The sequence below is a fragment of the Lepidochelys kempii genome, chromosome 5 (assembly GCF_965140265.1).
Source record: "Lepidochelys kempii isolate rLepKem1 chromosome 5, rLepKem1.hap2, whole genome shotgun sequence".
NCBI classification, from domain to species: domain Eukaryota; kingdom Metazoa; phylum Chordata; order Testudines; family Cheloniidae; genus Lepidochelys; species Lepidochelys kempii.
The window spans coordinates 53,751,117-53,772,615 of record NC_133260.1 but is presented as its reverse complement, the minus strand read 5'-3'; the positions used below and the strand labels follow the sequence as shown (position 1 = coordinate 53,772,615).

Here is a 21,499-nt window from a genome sequence, read left to right as displayed (position 1 = left end):
CAACTAGGAGAGAATACTAGATTCCAAACAGAAAAGGATGAGCAACTGTCACTTAGCTCTAAAGTCATATAATATAACCACCTGTCAGGATAGTAGCTATACACTTAGCTCTAAGGTCATATATTATAACCACCTGTTAGGATCAGTCTGAGCCCTGGTCTACACTAGGACGTTAGGTCGAATTTAGCAGCATTAAATCGATGTAAACCTGCACCCGTCCACACAATGAAGCCCTTTATTTCGACTTAAAGGGCTCTTAAAATCGATTTCCTTACTCCACCCCTGACAAGTGGATTAGCGCTTAAATCGACGTTGCTGGCTCGAATTTGGGGTACTGTGGACACAATTCGATGGTATTGGCCTCCGGGAGCTATCCCAGAGTGCTCCATTATGACCGCTCTGGACAGCACTCTCAACTCAGATGCACTGGCCAGGTAGACAGGAAAAGAACCGCGAACTTTTGAATCTCATTTCCTGTTTGGCTAGCGTGGCAAGCTGCAGGTGACCATGCAGAGCTCATCAGCACAGGTGACCATGATGGAGTCCCAGAATCGCAAAAGAGCTCCAGCATGGACCGAACGGGAGGTACGGGATCTGATCGCTGTTTGGGGAGAGGAATCCGTGCTATCAGAACTCCGTTCCAGTTTTCGAAATGCCAAAACCTTTGTGAAAATCTCCCAGGGCATGAAGGACAGAGGCCATAACAGGGACCTGAAGCAGTGCCGCGTGAAACTGAAGGAGCTGAGGCAAGCCTATCAGAAAACCAGAGAGGCGAACAGCCGCTCTGGGTCAGAGCCCCAAACATGCCGCTTCTATGATGAGCTGCATGCCATTTTAGGGGGTTCAGCCACCACTACCCCAGCCGTGTTGTTTGACTCCTTCAATGGAGATGGAGGCAATACGGAAGCAGGTTTTGGGGAGGAAGAAGATGATGAGGAGGAGGAGGTTGTAGATAGCTCACAGCAAGCAAGCGGAGAAACCGGTTTTCCCGACAGCCAGGAACTGTTTCTCACCCTGGACCTGGAGCCAGTACCCCCCGAACCCACCCAAGGCTGCCTCCTGGACCCAGCAGGCGGAGAAGGGACCTCTGGTGAGTGTACCTTTTAAAATACTATACATGGTTTAAAAGCAAGCATGTGAAAGGATTACTTTGCCCTGGCATTTGCGGTTCTCCTAGATGTAGTCCTAAAGCCTTTGCAAAAGGTTTCTGGGGAGGGCAGCCTTATTGCGTCCTTCATGGTAGGACACTTTACCACTCCAGGCCAGTAACACGTACTCAGGAATCATTGTAGAACAAAGCATTGCAGTGTATGTTTGCTGGCATTCAAACAACATCCGTTCTTTATCTCTCTGTGTTATCCTCAGGAGAGTGAGATATAATTCATGGTCACCTGGTTGAAATAGAGTGCTTTTCTTCAGGGGACACTCAGAGGAGCCAATTCCTGCTGGGCTGTTTGCCTGTGACTAAACAGAAATGTTCCCCGCTGTTAGCCACAGGGAGGGGGGAAGGTTGAGGGGGTAGTCACGCGGTGGGAGGAGGCAAAATGCGACCTTGTAACGAAAGCACATGTGCTATGTATGTAATGTTAACAGCAAGGTTTACCCTGAAAGAGTGTAGCCACTATTTTATAAAATGTGTCTTTTTAAATACTGCTGTCCCTTTTTTTTTCTTCACCAGCTGCATGTGTTTCAATGACCACAGGATCTTCTCCTTCCCAGAGGCTAGTGAAGCTTAGAAAGAAAAAAAAATGCACTCGCGATGAAATGTTCTCCGAGCTCATGCTGTCCTCCCACACTGACAGAGCACAGACGAATGCGTGGAGGCAAATAATGTCAGAGTGCAGAAAAGCACAAAATGACCGGGAGGAGAGGTGGCGGGCTGAAGAGAGGGCTGAAGCTCAAATGTGGCGGCAGCGTGATGAGAGGAGGCAGGATTCAATGCTGAGGCTGCTGCAGGACCAAACCAGTATGCTCCAGTGTATGGTTGAGCTGCAGCAAAGGCAGCTGGAGCACAGACTGCCACTGCTGCCCCTCTGTAACCAACCGCCCTCCTCCCCAAGTTCCATAGCCGCCACACCCAGACGCCCAAGAACGCGGTGGGGGGGCCTCCGGCCAACCAGCCACTCCACCACAGAGGATTGCTCAAAAATACCAAGGCTGTCATTCAATAAATTTTAAAGTTGTAAACTTTTAAAGTGCTGTGCTTAAAGTGCTGTGTGGCATTTTCCTTCCCTCCTCCACCACCCCTCCTGGGCTACCTTGGTAGTCATCCCCCTATTTGTGTGATGAATGAATAAAGAATGCATGAATGTGAAGCAACAATGACTTTATTGCCTCTGCAAGCGGTGATTGAAGGGAGGAGGGGCGGGTGGTTAGCTTACAGGGAAGTAGAGTGAACCAAGGGGCGGGGGGTTTCATCAAGGAGAAACCAACAGAACTTTCACACCGTAGCCTGGCCAGTCATGAAACTGGTTTTCAAAGCTTCTCTGATGCGTACCGCGCCCTCCTGTGCTCTTCTAACCGCCCTGGTGTCTGGCTGCGCGTAACCAGCAGCCAGGCGATTTGCCTCAACCTCCCACCCCGCCATAAACGTCTCCCCCTTACTCTCACAGATATTGTGGAGCACACAGCAAGCAGTAATAACAGTGGGAATATTGGTTTCGCTGAGGTCTAAGCGAGTCAGTAAACTGCGCCAACGCGCCTTTAAACGTCCAAATGCACATTCTACCACCATTCTGCACTTGCTCAGCCTGTAGTTGAACAGCTCCTGACTACTGTCCAGGCTGCCTGTGTACGGCTTCATGAGCCATGGCATTAAGGGGTAGGCTGGGTCCCCAAGGATACATATAGGCATTTCAACATCCCCAACAGTTATTTTCTGGTCTGGGAATAAAGTCCCTTCCTGCAGCTTTTGAAACAGACCAGAGTTCCTGAAGATGCGAGCATCATGCACCTTTCCCGGCCATCCCACGTTGATGTTGGTGAAACGTCCCTTGTGATCCACCAGAGCTTGCAGCACTATCGAAAAGTACCCCTTGCGGTTTATGTACTCGGCGGCTTGGTGCTCCGGTGCCAAGATAGGGATATGGGTTCCGTCTATAGCCCCACCACAGTTAGGGAATCCCATTGCAGCAAAGCCATCCACTATGACCTGCACATTTCCCAGGGTCACTACCCTTGATATCAGCAGATCTTTGATTGCGTGGGCTACTTGCATCACAGCAGCCCCCACAGTAGATTTGCCCACTCCAAATTGATTCCCAACTGACCGGTAGCTGTCTGGCGTTGCAAGCTTCCACAGGGCTATCGCCACTCGCTTCTCAACTGTGAGGGCTGCTCTCATCTTGGTATTCATGCGCCTCAGGGCAGGGGAAAGCAAGTCACAAAGTTCCATGAAAGTGCCCTTACGCATGCGAAAGTTTCGCAGCCACTGGGAATCGTCCCAGACCTGCAACACTATGCGGTCCCACCAGTCTGTGCTTGTTTCCCGAGCCCAGAATCGGCGTTCCACAGCATGAACCTGCCCCATTAGCACCATGATGCATGCATTGGCAGGGCCCATGCTTTCAGAGAAATCTGTGTCCATGTCCTGATCACTCACGTGACCGCGCTGACGTCGCCTCCTCACCCGGTATCGCTTTGCCAGGTTCTGGTGCTGCATATACTGCTGGATAATGCGTGTGGTGTTTAATGTGCTCCTAATTGCCAAAGTGAGCTGAGCGGCCTCCATGCTTGCCTTGGTATGGCGTCCGCACAGAAAAAAGGCGCGGAACGATTGTCTGCCGTTGCTCTGACGGAGGGAGGGGCGACTGACGACACGGCTTACAGGGTTGGCTTCAGGGAGCTAAAATCAACAAAGCGGGTGCCTGTACATCAAGGAGTATTTCAGGCAGGACTGCACGGAGGGTTCCAATAAGAAATGGTGCACCTAAGTTATCGTTCTTATTGGAACAAGGAGGTTAGCCTGGCCTCTGATTGATACATGGCTAGATTTACCTCGCTGCACCTTCTCTGTGAGTGACTGCAGTGTGATCTAGAGGAATGAGTCCCCTAGACAGGGGAGGAGGCAAATGAGTACAAAACAAATCTGGTCTATTTCTTGTTCTGACCCACTCCATCTATCTTTTACATCTTTGGCTGGCAGCAGACGGTGCAGAAGGACTGCATGCCATCCACATCTCATGGCTGCTCGGCAGAAGATGGTACAGTACGACTGCTAGCCATCTTCATCTCTTGCCTGCCTGGCAGAAGATGGTACAATACGACTGCTAGCAATCCTCATCTCTTGCCTGCCTGGCAGAAGATGGTACAGTACGACTGCTAGCAGTCCGTATCGCCTGCCCGCTCACCATAAGACGGTTCAATAGGACTGACTGCAGGACTAAAGAGAATGACCTGGTCAGGTCACTCCAAATTTAGTCCCTGCGCCCATGTCTGCCCAGGCGCTCCCAGCCGACGTGGCCAGGAGCACCTCGGACACGACGATGACGGCTACTAGTCGTATTGCACCGTCTGCTGCCAGAAGGCAATTGGTTGCTGCTACTGTGTAGCAATGCCGTACTGCGTCTGCCAGCACCCAGGAGACATACGGTGACGGTTACCTGAGCGGGCTCCATGCTTGCCGTGGTATGGCGTCTGCACAGGTAACTCAGGAAAAAAGGCGCAAAACGATTGTCTGCCCTTGCTTTCACGGAGGGAGGGAGGGAACGGGGGCCTGACGATATGTACCCAGAACCACCCGCGACAATGTTTTAGCCCCATCAGGCATTGGGATATCAACCCAGAATTCCAATGGGCAGCGGAGACTGCGGGAACTGTGGGATAGCTACCCACAGTGCAACGCTCCGGAAGTCGACTCTAGCCTCCGTACTGTGGAAGCGCTCCGCCGAGTTAATGCACTTAATGCACTTAGAGCATTTTCTGTGGGGACACACACACTCGAATATATAAAACCGATTTCTAAAAAACTGACTTCTATAAATTCGACCTTATTCCGTAGTGTAGACATACCCTGACAGAAGGAACATAATTGCTATATAATTCTGTAAATAAACTCCATGTGAGTCCACAGTTCTAACAAGGGGTCATTTGTCGTCCGCCCAAAATCTTCAGGTCTTCGTTGGTCCTGGAAAAATTTCAATTAGCAATAATCATGCCTCAGTTGAGCCTCACAGACTATGATACTGCCACTGCGCACGGCAGAAGGTAACCATCAAAGTCCAGCTTTGCCAAAATTAGGGTTACCATCAACTCCACTCCAGCAGCTTTGGGTTTGAAACCAACTGGAATCACGTTTCAATTTCTGAAGCATTAGCCTTGAGTTAAGTGCTACCACATGAACATTAATACAAAAAGAAAAGGAGGACTTGTGGCACCTTAGAGACTAACAAATTTACTTGAGCATAAGCGAATACAGACTAACACAACATTAATACAGTTATTCTGCTTCTTATGGTGTCTAATTCCCAGACCATTGTAACATTATACAGAAGCCCCGAATTATTTATTTGATTAAAAGGCTATCTAATAACTTTACTTGACAGATAAACTATTTCACAATGCCCTTAGGCAAAGGATATTAACATCTGGCTTTTTCACATAACACCATAACTTACAAATAACCTTTGTAATATTTAATTATATAGTAGTCTTGTGCCGAAAAGCTCCACCGTCTGTGATACGGTTCATTGACTTTGTCTGTTCTTGTACACGTAGTTTGTTGAGACACTGTAAATTCATATACTAACCATTGTAAAGCCCTATTCATTCTGATGTTAATCATGTAGGAGTAAATCCCGTTCTTTAATCATATTTAATCTGCATTTGAGCTTTGCAATTTTGCTAAAACAAAATTTAATTACTCACTATTAGGGGCAATTCCACGATTTATAAAAAACAAAAGTCCCTAGCACTACTTCTATCAGAGACTTCTGTAATGAAGATGGTGAAGTTCATGGATTTAAAGTATTAAGAGTTATTGGTATACAGCATTTATAGCAGTATTCTTATAGAAGCAAACAATAAATACATTGCAAAGATGACTTGCCAGAATTTAGCTTAATTTAGGGAAACTTTATGTCATATATTCTAACAAATAAAGATACTTACTGACCTTTAGAGAGACAGAACTATTCATGGAAAATGCTTTACGGGTGATTGCAAAGACCCACATTTTCAATTTTTTTATTTTTTTTGTGTTCTGCCTATTTGATGAAGGTCTTCCATTTACATGCAATATTCAGTACTGAACTTAACAGTTTGATTAGTTAGAGAGCTACATCTATGCAAAGAAATTAGTGCCCTCTTTTTGCATTGTCTATTGTAGAGACACATTTTAATTAATGTTGTATTTGTTTTCAATTATATCATGCACATTTTTATAATAGTAGTTTGCATTTCTTCAGTTACTTTCATCCAAGGATCTTTGCAAACAAGGTATTAATCCTCACCTCAGCTCTGTAAGTATTTTGACCCCCACTTCTAAGAAACCAAGGCACCGATCTATTAAAACAGATGCATATAAAATCTGGGTCAAAGCTGGGAGTAGAATTTAGATCTCTTGACTCCCAGTCCTATTACTTAACTGTAGGATCCGCCTTCCTCTACCAATAGGATATTTCATGCCACACTATCATGTGTCAATTTTGTTTGAAATCCTGGCATATTTTTGTTATTTATTACGAGATAACACATCTATTGTTAAAGAATGCAAAGCAAAACAAACCCCCTTCACACACACAAAATGCCTCCAGAATTCCAGCTACTGCTCACCCAGTCTAATACTGTGAGCCATCTGCACCAGCGCTCACATAAAGGACATGAAAGAAGTCTGAAAATCAGTTGATTTATTTTCCTTTTTGTAGTAGGTAATGTAGGACACAATCCAATAAACCTCCTGTTTGTGACATCTAGTGGTAGTTTGTTTGAATGACAGTTTCTAGAAGGAAAAGCGATAGGTCAGTCCAAGGCACTAATCTCTCCACAACGCCCTCATAAGTCTCCAGCAACTGGTATGGCATAGCTATGGGTTGGGGTGCAGAATTTCAGCACCCCCTCCCCGTCCCCAAACACAGGGTTTGTGTACCTCCTTAGCAACAGAGAATTCTGCTCTGCCAAGTGTCCCAGGACCTCGTCTGCAGAGTAGCTCTACCCCTATTCCACGGCTTGGCAGGAAGCTTTCTGGCACACTAACCTCTGCCACTGCCCTCTACCACGCCCAAACACTTGTCTTTAGTGCACTGGGGAGAATTTGCCCCTTGAAGGATTGACTGTGTACATATGTTTGTCAATGACTCTAGCCGTATTCTTCAGTACTGTATCAGTGAAATAGCGTGGACTGCACTCCATCTTGCCACCCGGAAAATGGAATTCATGACATCACCCTGATCTCGGGCTCTACTCATGCTGAGTAGAGAGGACTGCTTCGTGGGAGGAATGTAGCGCCATATGTCCAAGTGTTTTGTCAGCAGTGGGGATCAAACCTGTCATCTGAGGGGGCAAAAGACCTATCTGGCTTTGAGATTAAACTCGATAAGTTTATGGAGGAGATGGTATGATGGGATAACATGATTTTGGCAATTAATTGATCTTTAAATATTCATGGTAAATAGGCCCAATAGCCTGTGATGGGATGTTAGATGGGGTGGGATCTGAGTTACTACAGAGAATTCTTTCCTGGGTATCTGGCTGGTGAATCTTGCCCATATGCTCATCTGATGCTGATCGCCATATTTGGGGTCGGGAAGGAATTTTCCTCCAGGGCAGATTGGAAGAGGCCCTGTAGGTTTTTCACCTTCCTCTGTAGCATGGGGCACAGGTCACTTGCTGGAGGATTCTCTGCTCCTTGAAGTCTTTAAACCACGATTTGAGGACTTCAATAGCTCAGACATAGGTGAGAGGTTTTTCACAGGAGTGGGTGGGTGAAATTTTGTGGCCTGCGTTGTGCAGGAGGTCAGACTAGATGATCATAATGGTCCCTTCTGACCTTAATATCTATGTATCTATGACCTCTGGATTTTGAAGCACGAGTCTCTACTACCTGAGCTTAAAAAAAAGAAACAACCAAAAAAACAAAAGCAAAAAAACCCTCTAGCTTTTAGCCACCACTGTGGCTGACTCAACCTTTGTATGTGGCCTCACTAGAGAGGGACAGAGCACTACACTGAGTGGATGTGTGATACAGCAACATAATTAGTGTCCAGGTTGGGAAACCTGCAATACAATTCTTCCACAACAGCCTCAGTGCAGAGTAGCCTGGGGAAAAGGTGGCTGAAATTATCATCCTCTTGTTGGTGGAGAAGTACGCCCTGCCAAAGAAAGGCATGGGAAGAAAGTTTCGGAATATAAAGTTCATCCCCAAAGAAGGCAGTGGAAAACTACAAACTACTTACTCATGCCCGTGTGGGGGAGGGAGGGGGGGGAAGGGGCATCATTGAGATACATTTGATAGCATATATGAAATTGTTCTATGCTTTGTAGCAAAAGGAGTAATAGTATTTTATTCCATGTGTATAGGGGGAAAATATTTCATAGGAATTCTCTCCAAAATTGACAATTTTATCAACTCAATCAAAAACTGACTAAAGTAGTAAACATTGCTGAGTGTTATTGCTATCATTTACAGGCAAATTTTCAACAGGATTGGAATTGTATTTTTGGTCTCAAACTGGCTCCCAGCATAACCCATACCAGTGGATACTGATTCTTGTCATGTACCAGGTATATTAATGTTTACAAACCTGACCTATGCCAGGTGAGTAGAGCCAGGAAAAAGTATAGGGAAGAGGTTTTCAAGAGCATCTAAGGGATTTATGAGCGCAAACCGCATTAAAAGTTATCGGGACACATCCATGCTTTTGAAAATCTCCCCCTATCTTCTTACCAGCATTTCAGTGTGTCCGACCTTTGACAGGTATATCCATGCAAAGGGCAAATGAAGCCATCTGACCCATCTGCCTGGGAGGGGAGCTGGCAGATAACTGCCAAAAGGTGATTGCAGAGCTTCCATATTTTCCTGAAAGTAAGTAGTATTCAAGACAAACTAGAAAGGGTGAAATATTGTTCTGTGCTGTAGGGCCATAAGCATTTGAGAGATGTACGGCATGCCAATGGGAACATGAAGAAGGCTAGAGACTACTGGACAAAGTCATTCTAAAATTTCAGTAATACTTTTATCCATGCAAGAATGCCACTTGAGAAAGTATACAGTACATTCTCAACAAAAACCCCAGCTGCCAGTTGAGACAATGACCATTGTGTTCTTGGGGTACATAATTACTCTTTTTGGCATGAGCAACTTGCCAAATATTCAGGGTCTTCTAGGTTGTTCCAGTTGGGAGAAGAAATTGGTGAGAGTCAGATAGTCTTTCTTTGCAAATAAAAACAAATTGCATCAGTGTACAAAAAGTCAAGAGGAACCAAACAAGAAGAGTCTCCTTGCTTACAAAGCCAAGCCTCTTCCAGCTGATATCCCAACCCAGAGCTGAATCAGTGAACTGATAAGTTTTGAGACTGAATTATGTGTGGAATAACTGGAAACCCCAGGTCAAAGCAAGGTTATTGTAAGAAATTAACCTCACATGGTACATATTTGTTAATTCCCAAATTAAAGTGTTAACAAGCAGTGAGAAAAAAATAATAATGAAGGAGCTAGCAGAAAGTCCGAATAACAGAGAACCTGATTTTAAAAGCCCTGCTTGATCCAAAGGATCCATATTTAGTACTGATTATTCTATCACATAACACCAGTCATAATACATCTTCTGAACTTATGGACAGAAGGACAGAAACTTTAGTGCCACAGCTAACGAGTGTCTTGAGCCAGGCAATTAACACTGAAATAGTTACAAAAGAGGGCTATAGCAGGAAAGAAGAAAGACTGGACAAGACTGCAAAACAATTATCCCCACTGCAAGGAAGATAGAATATTAGATTTCAAACAGAACATGGGTGGCAGCCTACCAAGAGAACCAAGATTTTCTGTATCAATGTCATATGTCATGATCACCCCTGAAGGTCAGTCCTATAGGAAGGCAGCCAAACAAAACAGAGGAGGACAGTAGTTTTCTGTTTCTTGAGAACATCCAGAATGCTACTGACACTGCTTTGGGGCTGACAGAAGCAGCACATGCCCACCCAGTCAGTGACAATGAAAAACACCAGGAGCAGCAAACGGACTCCAGTCCTGCATCAGCCACTCTATTATTTTGCTAGAGATCAATGTCTAGCTGACAGGTCTATAAGTCGCTGGGTCATACCATTTAATCTTTTAAAAAAATTGGCACAACATTAACTTGGTTCCAGTCATCTGGAACTTCCCCAGTACTACAAGGCTAACTGAAAAAAATAAAGTAAAATCAGTATTAGTGGTCCAGTGAGCTCTTCAGCCAGCACTTTTAAAATTTTGGATGCAAATAATCTAGACCTCCTGATTAAAAATCTCTACCTTTAGTAGCTTCTGTTTAACATCCTCTAGAGATATTATTGGAGTGGAAAGAGTGTTCACCATATGTATTACCACATGATTAGACTATATTATCTGTTTTCCCCCCCAAATAAGGAACAAAATATTTATTGAACACTTCTTCCTTTTTTGCATTATTGATAATTCTACCATTTCGATCTAGTAATGGGCCAATACCATTGTCAAGATTCGTTTTATTCCTAATTTTTTTTTTAAAACCCTCCTTGTTATTGTCCTTAATTCTTCTGGCCACTCTTGGGTCCCTTGGCTTCTCTTATCAATTTTCTACAATTCCTAACTTCTGATTTATATTCATGACTACCAGCTTCTTCTTTCTTCTATTTGGTGCATGTATATTCATTTATTCTTACAGCTGCCTTCATTTTCCTTCTAAACCAGTCAGGTTTTTTTTAAAATCAGCATGATTTTTTCCCCTCAATTGGGGGATTGTGGCTTTTTGGGCATCTCGAAAGGTGTTATTAAATTATTCCCAATCATCATTTACATTTTTCTGATTAAGTACTTCTTCACTGTTGATTTGGCTCATAATTGTTTTCAGCTTTGTGAAATTGGCCCTATTAAAGCACCACATATCTATAGTATTGGTCTGGACTTTGGTCACTTGTATCATGATCACTTGTGACTAAGCTTCTATTAATTTTCCTCTTTATGTGTTAGGACAACGACTAATATAGTATTCCCTCATGTTGATTACAACACTTTTTGAGTGAGGAAATTGTCATCTATAATGATTAGAAAAAGGATATTTTAGTACTTGCAGCATGAGAATTCTAGCATATATCACTCAAATTGAAGTCCCCCCTGATCACACTTCCCCCCCTCCTACAAATTATAGAGGCAGTCATCCTGTTCCCTAGTGTGATTTGGTTGTCTGTAACAGACAACATCTAGTACTCCATCTTGTGCATTAGCTGTTAGGACATCAATCTATAAGCGTTCAAGATCATTTTCTTCCACATCATCAGTGATTGGTAATAGGCAATACCATTTTTGATTTACAGTGCAATGTCCAACTCCCCTTTTGCCCACTTGATCTTTCCTAAAAGAAATGGTTATAACGTATTTAATATTCCAGTTGAGCAAATCATCCCAGCACCTTTCAATAATACCAGCTAGCATAAATTTGGTCTAATCAATGAGCAATTCCAGTTCCTCTTATTTGCTACCCAGACTCAGAGTGATAAATTCCTTCCCGTAGTACTGAACATCTGTTTTGTTAGAATTATTTTCTTCACTCATTTCAATAGAGCATACCTGATCCACTGACTTTTTGGGGGAGGGGGAGGATGGAAGGGGGAAGGGTCCTGACTTTTCAAACCTGATCTTTTTTGTGTGCGATAAAGATGTGCTTTATAAATTTAAAATAATGGTGGGAGCAAATGAGGACACAGCGGAATAGAAATTTATACCCACAGACAACTAAACATCTACATGCCTTCAGTTCTGCCCACAAACAGAGGGTGCAAAAAAGAAGATTCAGTTATGGCTCCTTTAAAAAAAAATAATCAGGCTCTTAATTGCCTTGTTCTGTTATGCGGATGAATATTTTGCCCAAATTTGCACTGGAGTGTTACTACTTAGACTTCATTCTTTGTGAAAATGCAAAAATAATCAACTTTAATACAAGCCATATACTACCATAGTTCTTTGCTCTTTTATCACATTCTTGATTGCAGCAAGGCTACAACTGGAAGGGGGCTTGGCCCTGTATATCAAAAACATATCCACAGTCATCAAGATCTTTGAAAACTTCCTTTAGTCTTTTGCTCTTCTTCCCAATTTGGACAGGCAACAGATTAGTGAAAAAAGGATGTTTATATTAAAGTGGATACTTCTTTGCCATTTTAATGCAATGAGAGAAAAATAACTAGTTGTTTTTTTTGTGGACTTATACAATGTTAGTATACATTCCTGGCTCTATTGAATTTACATTTCATTATTCATTTCTCACATCTTTCCTTTTCAGACTGAGGGATATCTTAGCTCCCAGACAGCTTGTTATACTGTGCGTGATTATCCCAAAGTATTTTTGGTGTGTAAATGAATGCAGTTTCCCACTTTCAGTGGCAGCAGTTTCTTAAAGTCAGTTTTATAGTGCTCATGAAAGCTGCTGTGTTGACAACATAGGGGACTAAGTCTGTCTCTCCACATAACAGACAGTTGCAATGCAAGCTTACCACTTGCTACTCCATCAATGTACTTCAGTCACGACTTTCAGATAAACACGTCTAGGGATGTGAGTAGTTCTGTCTCCATGACTACTCAGTTCTTGGCTTCTTTTCTGAGACAACCAATAAGGGTGCCAGTTGTGTTGTTTTTTAATTAGGAAAGGATTCATGTGCACTGTTAAATTAAATCCTAAACCTCTTAAATAGGGGCTACAATGTAATCCAATTCCAGTATAAAGAATTCTGTATGTTCAGGACTCCAATTGTCATCACGGTAAGACAGTTGATATTAATAAACAGTTGTATTTACAGAAGTTCCAGACTTAAAATACGTGCATACTCTTTACTTTGAAATTCATCTACTTTTCCTTTCATCTCTAATCAACTCTTTTAGTTAACACACATGTACTTCAGCCTGTTTCAGGTGTTAATTCCACAAAGCCAGATAACAATAAAACAGCCTATGTTTTTTAGTTGCTTTCTGCTGAAGATTTTCCGTGGTTCCCTGAACAAATCTCATGGACATATCTGTCTTCACCATATTCCCTAAACCCCACGCCATGGATGATCTGTAGTCTTTGAATACTAAGGAAGGAATACTCCACTGGAGATTTAGAGTGGCTATCTATAATAGTACCTTCAAGTTCCTTTCTAGGAGAGCCTGCTAGGTTTTTCCTACACTCAAAATTGCACAAGAATTAGTGAGTTGGAGAGCATCATGTTTTACAAGCTTTAGAAGAGACAGCTATATAGCTCTATCCCACAATGTTTTAAGTTAATCACCATAAAAAGCCTATGTCACAAAAGTAACCATTGCTGTTTTTTTTTTTAACCGGTTCCAGTTGGCAATTAGGTATTGGAATCAAGCAATAGATAATTTAATCCTGTGGTCCTCCACTTGAAACCAATAGAGCTCAAAGGAATTGAACGTTTTGCTAGAATATCCACTAGAAAATAATGTATGGAATGTTCAGAAACAACTCAGGGTTATCTTTCCACTACACCCAAGCATTCAGCCTGAGAGCTCAACATGCCTGAAAGAGTGTTAGCCCTATTTCACAGATACGGAAACAGACATATGGTGATGAAGAGACATGCCCATGCTCACAAAACAGGTCAATGGCAAAGCCCTGACTCCCTTATTCTGAGTCCATTGCTTTAGGACAATGAGGAGGACTGGAAGCAGAGAAGTGAAACCCGCCAGTCTGTTTTCATTGTCCAAGCTGAGTGAATCACAAAAAGTAAACAGCAAACCTGTGAAAAGCTAAAATAGATTTATTAATTTAAGAAACTGAGATTTTGTTCATAAAAGTGGTGAAAGTCTCTTAAAACAGAGATTATTTACAATATGTAAAGGACTGATATTTGCATCACATCTGGGAAAGTGGTTTCAACCAGTTATTGAGTCCAGTAACTTATAATTTAACTACATGCTTTGACACATTTCTGGAAATTACATCTTGATTATTCCCGTAAGGAAGACTGGCTAATGCTACTGTTGGTAGCAGATGTAGGAAAGGGGGCTCTTAATAAATACATTGACACACAAATACATGTATGTTTTGATACTACTTTAATTGAAGTAATTATGTCTATGAATGTATTTACTAAGAGCCTATTTTCCCACGTCTGCTACCAACAGTTGCATTAGCCAGTCTTCCTTATGGGAATAATCAATGCATAATTCCCAGAAATGTGTCATCATTTAACTCCGTGCTTTGCAAGCTATTGGACTGTAATAACTAATTTAAACAACTTCCCAGATGTGATGGAAATATATCTGGTGACGATATGTATTGAGAAGTATGGTAAGCTTTGCATTTAAACTAAGGGCTTTACTTTGAAGTGGCATAATGGAATATTTAAGTTGTCATATTTGACTATACACAGGTTTATAAGCAAAACAATACAAAGTTTGAAGATTAAGGAAACAGAAAGAATGAGTTTGCATTATTTATACAATGACATATACTTGCTGGTGCTTGACAGATTAATTAAAGTCTATTCATAGGCCAGCAAGGTGTTGGTGGAGATCTGAGATTCGCATCACACGAGAAAGCTGCTTAACTCCCTCTATAAATCATAATTAAAGGATGTGACGTTAGCTTAGGGCTATGCAGCTAAAAGGTGTCTTTCAGGGCTTAGAGGTGAATTAAAGGCATTTGAATCCCAGTTGAGAGCTGATGTTACAGCGAATTTACAGGATAGGATATGGGACGATGTCCCTGCACTGAAGAGCTTGCAGAAGACACCAAGAGGCAAATTGATGTGTGATCATTATAAGCAGTTGGAGAGAGGTTCGAGAGGACAAGAGAATCACCAGTAAGATAACTGGTTTGCTTTGGTTGGTAATGCATGCATTACAGAGGTACCAATAACTGTTTTAAATTGATTGTGAGCAATAAAATGCCTTTGAAAGGGAACACTAGGATCTCTGGGCCTCACAGAAGTGAGTCTTAAGAAACTCAGATGAGGACAGGGTGCACACAGGGTAGCAGGCCAAACCAGAGATAGCAGTAATGGTAGGCTCTATGACATATAGAGACAACAATTTTTATCTAACTCAGTTTATGAAAAGCCATAATGACTTTATAGAAGATTGTTAGCTTTTGCCTTTTGAGTGAATCTTAGTGCTACAAATGACTAGGAAGATTATTCATAGCTGACAATTAGTTAAAAAAGGCGAATACAACACTGGTGCACTCCTTAATGCCAACAGACTAAAAGGCCCGATTCTGCAGTCTGGGGATTTGTGCTGATCAGGACCGGAACTTTGTTTACATAGACACCATTCCTTAACAATAAGATAAATAATAAAAAACATCACCTCCCACAAGTAATGATTACAAAACATGTTACTGCCAACTTGGGAGGGGGCGGGGTGTGCCTCTAGGGAAATAAGCTCTGGCTCACAAATGCCGTTCTCATGAACAGGAAGCTAAGTAGTAGCTACAGAAAGAAATGAAAAATGCAGATTTACAACAAAATAAAATTCTAAACTTACAACAGCAACATTACCCAGCTTTGCACAGGACACAGTTCAGCTCTGAAATGAAGTCTTCTTCTCAGGTCTTCCCCCTTATGTGGGATTTTCAGAATGTACACAGCATGTTAGCTGACTCCTTTCCCTTCAAAGACCTTTCCTTAATTGCCTTGAGTTGCTGTTCTGCTGGGCTTGTATAGCTCTGACTCCCAGCAGCCATTGCAGTTCTGCCCTATCACCTTCAGGGAGGTGCCTTTGCATTTTGTTGTTCGCTTTTGCTCCCATTCCCTTGCTTTTGTAAGTACTTTGGCTATGTTAATTCAGGTTTTTTCCTTTAAAAAAAAAGGATTGGTGCGGTAATTATTGCACGCAGGTCATAATCCAAACAGCTTTGGATACATCGGGGGGGGGGGGGGGGGAAGAGGCTGGGTTAACAGCTACCACACCATCACAGGAATAACCATTGTGTCTTCTGTCTCAAAATCGTTTCCCTCATGGCAGCTGCTGAAAATTCCAGTTTTGTGACTATTCCAGAATAGTCACATAACTATTCAACTGGATCTATTTCTGAGAGTCTAATGTATCCCCATGAACAACAGGAGAAGGAACTACAGTATCAACAGTAGGGCCTGAAGAGGATCCCACTGATGGTGATTCAGCATGAAAGGTGAGTAAATTAAATGTTTCTACCCCCAGCCCTGGCCACCTGTGTTGCCAGCTGGTAACACAGTCACACAAAGGACCTGTGTCCACTGCTGATGCCAGAACTCCTGATCTGCCAGTGCCGGCTCATGCTGCATGAAAGTAGCTCCAAATCACTTTCATCACTCGACAGATGAGTGATCTTTCATCACAGTAGGGCTGCTCTCAGTTACCATGACAGAGCACTGGAGGACCCTACCTCACTTAGTGTGTGTATGTATATATAGGAATATATTAGCAATGCTTGTGTGAATGTCTACAAGTTGCTGTGTCACCCCCTGTCTTCACTCCACAGACCAGGATTACCATGGTAAGTGTGTGCAACATTTCAAATGTGCAAAATTCCAAAAGCTCCTTTTCTCAGAGCTAGAAGTGGATTTTGCAAGTTGATGTGTGAACAAATATTTAATACATTATGACCCCCTGTCCTCTCGAAAACAGAACTGGAGTGCCTGACTCTATCTAATGTATTTGTTCCCACAACACCCTGGGGAAGTATCACTATCCTCATTGCGTATATGTGGAAATGAGAAACTAAGTGATGTGCCCATCACACAGGAAGTCTGGGGCAGACCCAGCTCTCACAAATCCTAGGCCAGGGCCATGAGTAGTGGACTGTCCTTCCTCTCTTTAGACCCTCACAGTTTAACACTAGGGATTACTGGAAAAGAACGGAAAACACCACACAAATACTGAATGTAATTTTGCCATGAAGATTTTTTAACCTATTTTTACCCAGCTCTTTTTGAATCTGCAAGGCTGTGCTGGAACAACAGACTCTTATTACATTTCTCTTTCTGACCAGGCTTGAGATAAAAGTACTGTGCCAACAGCCTTTCTTGCAGTGCACAGACTCTTTTTCTTCCACTCCTGGTCTGTAGTCCAAGTTTTCAGTGAAGGTTCTTCTTTTATCCAAGATGGATCATCCATCCCTAACACGTGCACTGCAAGTACAAAACTGGAGGAGATTCTATTTGTGTTGACATTCCAATTCCAACTTCATCATCTCTGACCACAGACAAAGTCAGGTATGCAGTTCAATTTGCCTCTACTGGTTCTGATTTCAGGGAGGTGCCCACGGTCATCAAGCTTGAGCGGTGTTTCATAATTGAAAGGAGGGGTGTGTGTCCCTGCGGACAGCCTGGATAGGAATATAGGAACCATCAATCCATGCAGCATACTTCTTTGCTGAAGCGTTGCAACGTATCCTGCAATATGCAGCAAAGTTTACTCCTGCTGTAAGTAGTAGCATCCCAACTCGCCCTCTGGAGCATATAAACACAACCAGATGAAGCACATGTCTGCAGCCAGATTTACAAGAGCCAGATGTACTGCCAGTATTGGAGGGAAGGTGCACAGAATAATAGTTGCTCTGCACAGATATTCACAGATCCATGATGTTGGACCTTCTTTCCTTGTAGCATTTTGGGCTCTGTGCACAGGCTTCAGCCCTGACGGCTGTCTGTCCCAACCATCTGCTGAGCCTGCGTACAAGACGGGAATATGCAATAGATTTTTGACCTCTTCCATACTGTCAAATTTTACCGTTAACATCTCCCTTCCATATCCAACCTGATGTAATCAGCTTCTGTACTGTGTGGAATAGCACAGACTGGGCAAATAGAGAGGAAAAGTTTAGTAATTAACCTTGTGGTCGAAAGTAAATTTAGTGGCAATATTTCTTCTATTAATTTGGTCTTTATCTGAAAAAAAAATATTTGCAATACTCTCATCTGACAGAGATCGGTTTAAAAAAAAATAAAAAGATTGTGCTGGACTAATTTGGTAGCCAAGAGGAAGGATCCATGAAATGCTGATTTTGACATCTATATTCAAATCTCATACTCCTTCTCCTTTTCCTAATTTTGACCTCAATAACCTTGAGTGTGTTTGCGTTTAGTGCTCCTGAAAATGAAGGCTAATACTACTGGCTTGAGTAGAGTTTTGGCTTCTCTTGAGCAGAAAGATTAACAAGCATACGTACCTAACTGCTGTCCACATCACAAAACCGCCAGGCTGTTCCTGATGGCCGAGAATGTGACCATCTAACTAACTTTACTTTTGGGATTTAAATCAGGAATTAAATTAGGTTTCCAGAGGTGCAGAAAGTTCAATTCACTTTCTAAATAAAGAAACATGGGTTTGTTTTTAATAAGGAAAGTTGTCAGTCCTATTTTATTATGAGCGACAGAGACAGAAATGGAAAGAATCAACATAAGCGTTATACCTAACTTACTTAAACTACAATCACCATGGTATCTGAATGCCTTACAACATTATTTAAATCCAAAAGCGAACAAGTAAAACAGATTTATACAACAGATTTGTACATATTGTAAGAAAGTTGACAGAGTGCTAAAACCTATTCTATGATCTATATGTGTTTGCACAACGAAATGATGTATAGTATACTCTATATTGTGAACAGAGCCTTGATTTACACAAGTAATAATCTTGCTCTATATTTTAAAACACAGTCCAAAAATCCTGTACAGCTACTCATCTAAAATCTAATCCAAACCCTATTAAAGTTCAATCAAAAGACTCCCTTTGACTTCAGTGGGCATTGGATTGGGCCCATAGTACCTGTGAATAACGGTGAGTACAAACAGCCTAGCACATGATCATATGTAAAATATCACATTGCATAGATTTAAAGTGGAAGACATGCAATAACAAGACAAGTCACAGTATAGCAAAACCTTGTTTCTTTGGTGAAACAGAAGCAGATATTAAAGTTACAAAGATTTCAACTTTCATTCACAAAAAACCCAGACATTCACATTATACACTATACAAGTTATAATATAAATAGAGAAAAGCATTATGTGTGCTGTAGAGGGGAAAAATGTACAAATCAATGCAGTGGGGTTAAGTTCCACTTGGTTTAGCAGTCAATGGAATTTCTTAAAGACACCATTTGCAATTGTAGCTACTGTATTTGCTGAGAAGCCATAGAAAGTTTACTTTATGGACAGCTCAATAGGATACAAATGCCTACATGTTAGCTGGATTTTCACTTTTTTTCTTTTGCTCGCTACTCTCTCCATAATTTTTGTCTACATCAATAATATAAGAGACCTAGACCTATGTCTTTATATTATTATTTTAGAAGATGTATCAGAGGGTATTTATCTTTTTTTTATTTTTATACAGCCCAAAAGTGTGCTAGGTGCTTTGATGAAACAACCACATTGACATGATCCTTGCTGTGGAGAGCTCATTTTAAGTACTACCTTACTATGCGTGTCCAGGCCAATGATGAGCGGAATGGGTCAAAGTAAAATAAAGCAATCAAAATAAAGAAGTCCTACATGCGCACTTCATTCACTATGATCTTTTTGTGCATTTCTTTTTAGATCACCAACATGCAGATTCTTCTACAAGTCACCCATTTCATCACAAACAAGTGATCCTGTTTGCTAGGAATTTAGTTCATCAGGGAAATAGCAGTTGAGGTGGAATATGATTCCAAATGCATCAAGGGAGCTCAGGGGCTAACACTGAACTACCAAGCGCTTTCAATTTTCTTTGCATGGGTAAAATAACATCCAATAAGTTAAATCAGTATGGCTTACTTCATTTATTTATGTACGCTTCACAGCTGCAGCATTCATACACAAACATTCATTACTTTATAAAAAAGATTAAAAATGGTTATATGTACAAAATTATTTACTTTTTTGACTTTTTTGTTTGTTTGTTAAAAAAAAAGAACACCCCAAAAAACCAACCCTAGGTCTACCTCCATTATAAAATGCAGAGACTTGTAACATAGACCTATGGTTAGTATTGTGAAAGTCATTTTAAGAAAGTAACCCTGGTTGAGAGAGTTAATGTATTAGCACTTTGACTCTTACAGGCCTCCTTTGCCATATACAAGTCCTCCATGCAGTCCTTTCTCACCAGTGATGAAGCTGGAATGGAGAGCAGGAAAAGTTCCACATTGCAGTCCCTAATTCAGGCTTGATCTCACTTTATGTGCTACTTCTAAGTTTTGCATCACATGGACAAAAACTGTTCCTCTGATGGGAAATGGCAGAGATAAAAAAAAAAAAGACATATAACTTGCGTGTTTATCTTCATCTGGCAGTTTTCAGTCAATACAATTATATTTAAACCATCTCCAACCTAGGTGAATGACAGACAAATAAGGAAATCAATGATTACAGACCTCTGAGGCCATATAACCATAAATATGCCTGAACTTAGTGTGACTTTTCATTTTATATACAGGATTTTAAAAACAACACACAATTAAACATAATAAAATCATCTTATTTACATTTTCATTGGTGCTAAAATTGAGCTGTTTAAATATTGCAGTAGGCTGGTATATGTTATAAAATAGTCCCCACTGGTGGCAATATAGAAAACTAATATTTCTGATTGGCTGGAAATGGTTCCTCATATTTTTATTTTTGAATTTGCTGATAAACCCCAACATTTTTGCAAAATGTGTTGTGAATTCTGGAGTCCATAGTTCCAAACAATTTGCTAATACTTCTATAAGTGATAGAAAAGGCACAGTAAGTTAGGACTTTGGCTGAAATGGTGAAAATCCCCATTCACCATTTAGCATTCAGCGCCTTGAATCCTGCCACGTCCTGATCCAGCGGTGATAATGTTTTGATGAATTTAAGAAAGTTCCCTTTCCTGGTGAAGGATGTTTATAGTAATATTTCTTAGAATAAGTCCTTTGGAATGTGGATGCTGCAAAGAAGGGGGAAAAGAAGGAAAATATTAAAAGAATACCTTGATCTGAACAATAAACTGGCTGATAGATGGACAATATAATGAGTCACACTTTATATAAGTTTATTAATGGTTTATATTTGATGTATTTTTAAAGCCCCTGCTCCTGACATTAAGTGAGTATGGGAGAATTTCAGCTTTCACTGTCATTTGTTTTTTTTAAAATACATTTATAGCCCTGATGATTGTGGAGAAAAGCTTGAAGACATGATCCAGGGACATCCTAAAGACTGAGAAACCAGAAGACAAATAAAAGACCCCCCCACACCCTTTTTTTTAAATTATGATTTTTTGAGGCCTGATTCATGGTTTTGAACACCTGAGATTAATAATGCTGCTGGAACAATCTATATCAATTGATTAATCCTGTATTAAAACATCTATTAATCATTTATTAACTCTTCATAC

At 41.4% G+C, this 21,499-nt stretch overlaps 2 protein-coding genes and 1 non-coding gene across 7 annotated transcripts in view; 1 reads left to right on the top strand and 2 right to left on the bottom strand.

Moving 5' to 3' along the window:
* The first annotated feature begins 222 nt into the window (after positions 1-222).
* Positions 223-19,749, top strand: LOC140911937 (uncharacterized). Its single transcript, XM_073346097.1, has 3 exons — positions 223-1,090; positions 1,679-1,725; positions 19,696-19,749. The coding sequence occupies exons 1-3, from the start codon at positions 508-510 to the stop codon at positions 19,747-19,749; spliced, it is 684 nt and encodes a 227-aa protein (XP_073202198.1). The 5' UTR covers positions 223-507.
* On the bottom strand, positions 5,059-5,201 carry LOC140912160 (U4 spliceosomal RNA). The gene has a single exon (XR_012159238.1). It is a non-coding gene; the product is annotated as a U4 spliceosomal RNA (small nuclear RNA).
* The window catches only part of VCAN (versican), a 135,845-nt gene continuing 132,850 nt past the window's right edge, over positions 18,505-21,499 (bottom strand). For 3 of the 5 annotated variants that reach the window (XM_073344417.1, XM_073344421.1, XM_073344420.1), the window contains one exon: positions 18,505-21,049. In XM_073344417.1, coding sequence (XP_073200518.1) covers positions 20,919-21,049 — 131 coding nt within the window. In that variant the 3' untranslated portion in view covers positions 18,505-20,918. The remainder of the gene's footprint in view (positions 21,050-21,499) is intronic. The other 2 variants (XM_073344418.1, XM_073344419.1) reach the window with 2 other exon arrangements.

Bases quoted from the DNA above. Each gene is read 5' to 3' on its own strand.
- LOC140911937 (XM_073346097.1), top strand. From the start codon at position 508: ATGCAGAGCTCATCAGCACAGGTGACCATGATGGAGTCCCAGAATCGC. The intron at 1,091-1,678 runs GTGAGTGTACCT...TTTCTTCACCAG, and splicing joins AGGCGGAGAAGGGACCTCTG to CTGCATGTGTTTCAATGACC. The intron at 1,726-19,695 runs GTGAAGCTTAGA...ATTTCTTTTTAG, and splicing joins CTTCTCCTTCCCAGAGGCTA to ATCACCAACATGCAGATTCT.